The 7,987-nt window shown below is 48.9% G+C and overlaps 1 protein-coding gene across 1 annotated transcript in view; it reads left to right on the top strand.

Annotated features, from left to right (window-relative positions):
• The first annotated feature begins 1,166 nt into the window (after positions 1–1,166).
• Positions 1,167–7,987, top strand: part of HPSE (heparanase) — a 36,437-nt gene continuing 29,616 nt past the window's right edge. Inside the window, exon 1 of the mRNA XM_036121309.2 lies at positions 1,167–1,488. Coding sequence (XP_035977202.2) covers positions 1,271–1,488 — 218 coding nt within the window. The 5' untranslated portion in view covers positions 1,167–1,270. The remainder of the gene's footprint in view (positions 1,489–7,987) is intronic.

Genomic DNA, 7,987 nt, shown 5'->3' with positions numbered 1-7,987 from the left:
GTGCCAAGCAGGATGCCATGAACTTTAATGAGTGCACTAGACAAGACAAAGGCCATCTCTGCATTCATGGAGTTTGTAATCTAGCAGGTGAGGCCAACGTGGGAGCAATAATCACAATACTAGCAGATGTGCCAAGTTCTAGCCAGGTCAGGATGCAGTGAGAACGCGTCATGGAGACTCTCAGCTGCCTGGCGTTCCAAGCACAGCTTCTTTGAGGAAGTTATATTTCAGCTGAGACAGGCTACCATCTGCCCGGGGTTGTGTAACTGTCTTCACATCCCAACTGTGACACTTGGACATGTTAATGTCTTAGAGCCTGAGTCCTCCTGTGTAAACTGAGCATAATACACACTTGGCAGGGAGGTGGAAATACGAGAGAATACAAGGAAAGCATCTCCTAGGGCATCAGGCATATAGAGTGAGCCCTAAGTGCGTGGTGCTTTTCACAATTATCTATCAATGTAAGGCATCAAGGGAAAACTGAAGGAGATTGCCCAACAGCTAAAGATAAATTTACAGAGGAGAAATTTGGCGAAGACTCCAAATTCGAGAGATAGTCACCATCCCAAACTCAGGCTTGGCGTCCTGAATTTCAGGTGCTGGAGCACCTGATACTTTAAGGCTCTGCCAAGTGCTGTTTTCATGATAAGCTGGTAGGAATTTCTGAAGGTTGATCTCTTTCTAGCTGTGGGTGAGCCAACGCCCAGGTCCGACTTCTCAGGTAAAAGTAAGACGTCTGGGAAACAGCTCTCTGGTCAGAGGACACACGGTTAATCAAGAGACAAGCAAGCGTTTATAAGCCAGATGAGGCGGGGAGCGATGAATGCCCAGCTGGAGGTTCTAGTTGAGCATCAGAAGACCCGGCGCCACCCAGGTGAGGCCTGGAGTGGGAACCGTGCGCAAGGACCTTGTGCTCTGGGGTCGGGATGCCCAGGGCCGGTCCGCGGGCGCTCCCTCTCCAGGGCTCCTGGGCACTTGGCTCCTGGCCAGGTCCGCACCCTCCGGGTGGGTGTGGGTGATTCCGTAAGTGGGCGTGACCGGCCCCGAGGGGAAAGCGTGCAAGGAAGAGGGAGCGAGCGGGGGAGGCGGGGCTGCGGGAAGAGGGAGCAGTGGGAGGGATGCAGGGCAGGAGTGGGAGGGATGCAGGGCGCAGTGGGAGGGGTGAGGAGCGAGGGAGAAAAGGGCGCTGTGACGGGGCGGGAGGAAGTGCGCGAGTTCTCAGCTCCGGCTGCGAGGCGGCTGGCGGGTGGGCCGGCCAGGTGAGCCCGAGATGCCGCTGCGCTGGAAGCCGGGGCTGCCGCTGCTGCTGCTCCTGGGGCCGCTCGGTCCCTTCTTCCCGGGCGCCCGGGCGGGACCCGCGCAGGCCGAGGACGCCGTGGAGCTCCGCTTCTCCACCGAGCGGCCGGTGCACCTGGTGAGTCCCGCGTTCCTGTCCTTCACCATCGACGCCAACCTGGCCACCGACCCGCGGTTCCTCACCTTCCTGGGGTAAGCGCCGGCCGGCCTGTCCCTGTGTCCTGCCTTCCTGACATCCACGCCCGGGGGCGACCTTTATCTCCCTCCGTCTCTCGGTCTCTGTCTCTCTCTTGCCCTCCCTCCCTCTCCCGAGGCAGCCGCCCCCAAACCGCTCTTTCCCGCCTTCATTCATTCAGCAAGTGTGGCCTGAGCGCCAACTAAGGGCCAGGTATTACGGGGAAATTTGGAAAAGAAATTTCCCACCGACCCCAGAAACATGCCTGGAGGAGGGGACCCAGGCAAGTGCGCTGGAGGGCTATGAGCCCTTGAATTTGCAGCACAGTATAGAACAGTAAGATCGTGGACCAGGCTTACCGCTCTTAAACTCTGTTAGGAAGGTTAAAAAAAAAAAAGTTAGAAAAGATCTCAAAGGAAAATAAGTGTGTGTGTGTATAAAATATAATTTTATATATTTTAAAATAAACTTTTAAAGAGCAGTTTTAGGTTCACAGCAAAGTTAAGCACAAGGTAGAGATTTCCAGTATTAGACTATTTTTTTTTTAATCTAAATATTAAATAAATGAGACTTAGGAGACCATTGCAGTGACTTACAGAGCCTGAATAAAAAGATATTTTTCCAACACGAGGCTGCAAAATCAGCCGTAATTTTTTTTTCTCGCCTGAGAGAGACAAACTGGTGCTTGTTCACTGGCCGTTGCCCCATGAGTGCAGGCTGATCCCAGGACAGGGAGCTGCAGGGACAGTCCCGGGTCACCTAGGCCACTTATCTAGGTCATGAGAGCCTCCAGAGATGGCCACACCTCAACCAGTCCAAACAGCTGGGAATCTCCTCATTCCCAGACACCTACATGTTCTCCTGCCTACGCCCATGCTGTCAGCTGCCATTGCTAATTTTGGTCATGTATTCTGTAAAGAAAAGCAGGTAGCCTAATGGTGAAGAGACTGGCAGTCAGACCACCCTGGCTTGATTCCCAGCTCCGCCAAAGATGGGTGGCTTGGTTGTTATAGGAGGTTGGCAACTCCAAGCCTCCATTCCTTCACCTGTAGCATAGAACTTCTAAACAGTTTGTAGGACTGTTATGAGGATTTCATGAGATAATAAATAAGTAGGGAGCAAGTGTTTGACACAGAGTGTTCAAAATTTAAGCTCATTGCTTCTTCCTGGAAAATGATGAGTATTTACTAACCGTTCACCAGTTCTCTGTGTGTCTCTTTTGATCATAGCTAGCCTCCATCTTTCCCTTTGGCAGGGGAGGGAGAATTGCCTGGTGCAGAGGAAGCCCCACTTTTTGCCCTTCCTCTTGGGGCTAGGAAGCTGATATCACAGAGCAGGTGGTTGGGAGAGACGGAAAGATGACTCTGGAGAAACTCTGAACTGTGGGCTCAGTATCTGAGGACCCCGGGCCTAGCTTCGGAGGTGGGGTGGGGGCATGGGAGGGGAAGAGACAGTGTGAGGTGCCCTGCTGAAAACAGAGGCACTAACTGAACCGCTTACTGAAATGTGAGAACGCCAGGCCTTTTCTGATGCTGAGGCTACCATGTGCCCCGCCCTTCCCCAAGGAAGGCATCTGGGGATTCTTCCTGGAGAAACAGATCCAAAAGAAAAAACCTACAGCACAACTTTGGGGATCCAGGCCTGAACACCCTGCGGTGGAGCTAACCAGTTGGCTAGCACCACCCTCATCCTCCCCACCCCCAACACACACAGAACTTCCGGTCTGCAATTCAGCAGGGGTGATACTTTGTCTCTTCATTTCCCGTATCTCTTTCTTCCCCGCTGGCCCCCACCTTTTGGTTAAAGGCGGGAGGATAATGAAACCAAAAGAGTATAGTGTGCAATAGATAAAAGTATTTCTTTGGTTTACAGAACTCAGTGTATCCCTCTTCATATGGGCTTCTCTCCTGGGCTGGCTCCTGACCACTCCAGTCCACTCCCTTGGCAAAGGCTGTCTTCAATGCCTGCTCCCCAGGGGCTTCTGCAGCACTTCCAGCTATTCCCAGCTGCGACTTACAAGACGGACGCTCGAATAGGCAGGAGCTTCCTCTCGCTGTCTGCTAAGACCTGGCTTCTGATTTAGGGTCTTTGAGAGTCCACCTCCCCAGGACGGTTAGCACAGTGCCCCAAGGGATCTGCCCATCTCAGATGGCAACACTAAGCTTAATACCTGTGAGATGGGTGTTGTTCTCTTCCAGTTCCTCAAAAGTGAAGATGCTAAGGCAAAGATGGCAAGAGCTGAGCAGATGAAAGCTGAAGGAACAGGGAGAGGGTAATAGAAATAGCTGGTGCTATCCGAGCCTTCGGCATGTCAGGTCCTCTTCCTAGCATCTCCTGGTTTTGATCCATTTAGTCCTTACTACAAGACTATGAGGGCAGGACTATTATTATCTCCATTTAAAAAAAAAAAAAATGAAGAAGGATGCCCAGGTGGCTCAGTAGGTTAAGCGTCTGCCTTCGGCTCAGGTCATGATCCTGGGATTCTGGGGTTCTGGGATTGAGTCCCGCATCGGGATCCTGGCTCAGCGGGGATCCTGCCTCTCCCTCTGTCTGCCACTCCCCTGCTTGTGCTCTCTCTCTCTCTCTGACAAATAAATAAAATCTTTAAAAAAAATTTAAAAAATTTTAATTTAAAAAATGAAGAGTGAGGTTTAGGGAGACTCAGTAAATGACCCCTAGTCAACCAGCTGTTCATGAAGTTGCAGAGTCTGAGCCCAGATACTAATTGCAGGTACAAGAGTGCACAAAAATAAAGTAAGCAGTATATAGATATAGATTCTTTATTTAAATTCAATTTAGTTAACATACAGTGTATTATTAGTTTCAGGGGTAGAATTCAGTGATTCATCAGTTGCATACAACACCCAGTGCTCATTACACCATGTGCCCTCCTTACTGCCCATCACCCAGTTACGCCATCCCCCCACGCACCTCCCCTCCAGCAACCCTCAGTTTGTTTCCTAGAGTTCAGTGTCTTTTATGGTGTGCTTCCCTATTTTCATCTTATTTTATTTTTCCTTCCCTTCCCCTATGTTCATCTGTTTTGTTTCTTAAAAGCAGTTTATATCTTTTAAAGGCAGTAGGGTAGGGTATAGAGGAAAAAGAATGCCCAGAAACAAATTGAGAAGACTGATGTAATGAAAAGAAGGACTGACCTGAGAGTGGGAGAATCAGGGCCCAGACCTCAGAGCTTCAACAGAGGCCTGAGCACATTTAATCAGGTGGCATTGTTCTGGTTTCCCACGATGGCAAACAGATGTGGTTTTTCTTTTTTTTCACATTTGTAATTAGAGAACGTAGAGTACACAGAACTTAAATGCCAGTGGTAGAACATTCTAGAATTGGAAAGAAGCATCTTTTCAGTGTGTCTTCTTCCCAGAGGTAACTAATCAACAACGCAATCAAAAATTTCCTATGCCTGACTATGTGCAGAGCTCCGAGGAGGCACTGACCCTCAGAGATGGGGGAGGGGGGCCGAGCCCAGCACTGCTCAGTAGGAATGTCATGTGAGCTTCCTGTGCCAGCTACATATGCAATTTAAAATTTCCTAGTAGCCATGTTAAAAAATGGTAAAAGAGGGGCGCCTGGGTGGTTCAATCAGTTAAGCATCCTGACTCTTCTTTTTTTTTTTTTTAAGGTTTTATTTATTTATTTGACAGAGAGAGACACAGTGAGAGAGGGAACACAAGCAGGGGGAGTGGGAGAGGGAGAAGCAGGCTTCCCGCTGAGCAGAGAGCCCGATGTGGGGCTCGATCCCAGGACCCTGGGATCATGACCTGAGCCGAAGGCAGACGCTTAACGACTGAGCCACCCAGGCATCCCGTGAGCATGTGACTCTTGATTTTGGCTCCGGTCATCATCTCAGGGTCATGCCATGGAGCTGCCTCTGGCTCCGCACTGGGCATGGAGCCTGCTTAAGATTCTCTCTTTCCCTCTCCCTCTTGCCCCCACCCCCTGCTCATGCTCTCTCTCTCTTAAAAAAAAAAAAAAAAGGAAAGTAAAAGAAACAGGTGAAGTTGATTTTAATAATATATTTCATTTAACACAAAATATCCGAAGTATTATCATTTCAACATGTAATCAATATAAAAATATTAATGAGATATTTTACATTTTTTTCAAACCAGGTCTTCAAAATCTGGTGTATATTTTATACTCATAGCACATCTCAATTCAGTCTAGCCACATTTCCAGTCCTAGCCACATGTGGCTAGTGGTTACCTTCTCTGCAGTGAGGTCCACACTTCAAACAAGACACACAGGGAGGCTGGGTGGCTCAGTTGGTTAAGTGTCTGCCTTTGGCTCAGGTCATGATCCCAGGGTCCTGGGATCGAGCCCCACGTCGGGCTCCCTGGTCAGCAGGGAGTCTGCTTCTCCCTCTGCCTCTCCCCACCCCCGTGTCCCCCGCTCGTCGTGCTCGTGTGCACGCGCGCTCTCTCTCAAATAAATAAATAAAATCTTAAAAAAAAAAAGACACACACACAAGCAGGATTCTCTAATACAAGGTAAAAAAAGTAGAGTGCAGAGTCAGTGCTAGAGACCCTAAGTACTCCAGAGCAGACAAGCTGGTATTAACAGCAACAGCAGTAAGTCTGCAGTTGTGCTTTTTCTTTTCTTTTCTCTTTTCTTTTCTTTTTTTAAGATTTTATTTATTTATTTGAGAGAGAGAGCGCATAAGCAGGGGGAGCGGCAGAGGCAGAGGGAGAAGCAGGCTCCCCGCTGAGCAAGGAGCCCGATGTGGGGCTCCATCCCAGGACCCCAGGATCATGACCTGAGCCAAAGGCAGACGTTTAACCGACTGAGCCACCCAGGTAACCCATGCTTACTTTTCTTACGGGTTTGCTTATTTTTTTTCAGCAACGTTCATTCCTTTTTGCCAGTTCGATAAATAGTTATTAATAATGACTTTCCATAATCAGATCCCTGCATTGTCATGGACAAAATTGCTTTTCATATTCAGAAAATCACTTCTAATCAATGTCAAGTGCACGTTTTGAAAACCAATATTGGAAATAACCTCAGGCCCTCTACGTGCCTATTGCTGAGAGAATAACCACAGCCAGAGAAACAGAGAACTGAGAACAATTACGAGCCATAGACTCACATGCTTTGACCCCTGAGAAGCACTGTCTCCCTGATTAAGTGCTCCTCGTTCCCTTCCCTCCCAAATCTTTCACAGTGCTCCCTGGAGCCCTTTGCATGGCCCGCCCTCCCTAAAACTTGGCTCTTCTCTGAAGACCCAAGTGCAGAAGTGGACATGGCTGCCTGAGGGAGCCCTTGGGAGTAGAAGCTGTGCTTTCTACAATACTGCAGCCCTTTTCCCATTTGCCAACACAGCCTCTCAGTGATCGCCCACCACTTTGAATGTAGTTCAAATCCCTGCTGGCTTGTTACCTTGGGCAATAGCCTCCTTTTGTTCAGGTTCCTTGTCTGTAAAAAGAGGATAATAACCTACCTCACTGGGTCGTTTTGGGATTGAGTGAAATAATGTATGCAAAGTGTCTAAAACACTTGAGTTTGCACGAACCCAACGCATGCTAGAGATGACTGTCATGACTCCAGTATGAGGTTCACTGTCTCCATGTCTGGCCCTCATCCTATGCTCCCCATCCCTGCACTGTGCTTTGCTCTTACTCACGTCTCCTTATTGATTAAAGATTGGTGTTAGGGATACCTGGATGGCTCAGTCGGTTAAGCATCTGCCTTCGGCTCAGGTCATGGTCTGTGGGTCCTGGGATCTAGTCTTGCATTGGGCTCCTTGCTCAGCCAGGAGCCTGTTTCTCCCTCTGCCTGCTGCTCCCCCTGCTTGGGCTCTCCCTCTCTCCCTCTCTCTCTCTGACAAATAAATAAAATCTTAAAAAATAAAAAAATAAAGATTGGTGTTGATCTCACAGTTTTCTCTCCACTCCCATGTCCCACCATCATCCTAGATGACTTCAGGTCCTCTTGAATAAACTGTCTCTCAATTTCTTCACATCCACACTTTACAGTCCTCTTCTCTTGGTGTCCAATTGGAACTGGGTTGTACCATCTTATGAACTGTGTGCATCTCTTCCCAGCCCCGCATTCACTGACATCAAAACCGCCATCTTGAAATCAGCCCCCGTGGGTGTTTGCACCATGGACATCGGCAAATGTGAAAAAACAGGGCACTTGTTTTTAGGGAGCCAGCTTACTAGCACACACGGCTTCACCCCATTCCAGCCACCTAATGCCATGGCCATGCCTTGACTCTTTTTATCACTAAGAACCTTTTAACATCTGAAATCTTAAGTGAAAGTCTCCCGTTCTTGGATGACACTCCTTACCCCCTTAAACTTTCACTCTGTGGATCCACCACAACCATCTGTTAGGTCCCTCCACTGAACAGCCTTTTCCTGTCTCTGCTTCTTCCACGGCTCACTTGGGCTTCTTGGTTTACCACACAAGTCGTTCTTGTGATAACATCCCCCAAACTCCTGCCCTGCTGTTCTTCCTGCTAAACCCAAACCTAGCTCAGTCCAGCTGTAGTTTCCT

This window comes from Halichoerus grypus, chromosome 3 (assembly GCF_964656455.1).
Source record: "Halichoerus grypus chromosome 3, mHalGry1.hap1.1, whole genome shotgun sequence".
Classification (NCBI taxonomy): domain Eukaryota; kingdom Metazoa; phylum Chordata; class Mammalia; order Carnivora; family Phocidae; genus Halichoerus; species Halichoerus grypus.
The sequence above is the reverse complement of the archived record's forward strand: the minus strand, read 5'-3'. Positions and strand labels throughout refer to the sequence as shown.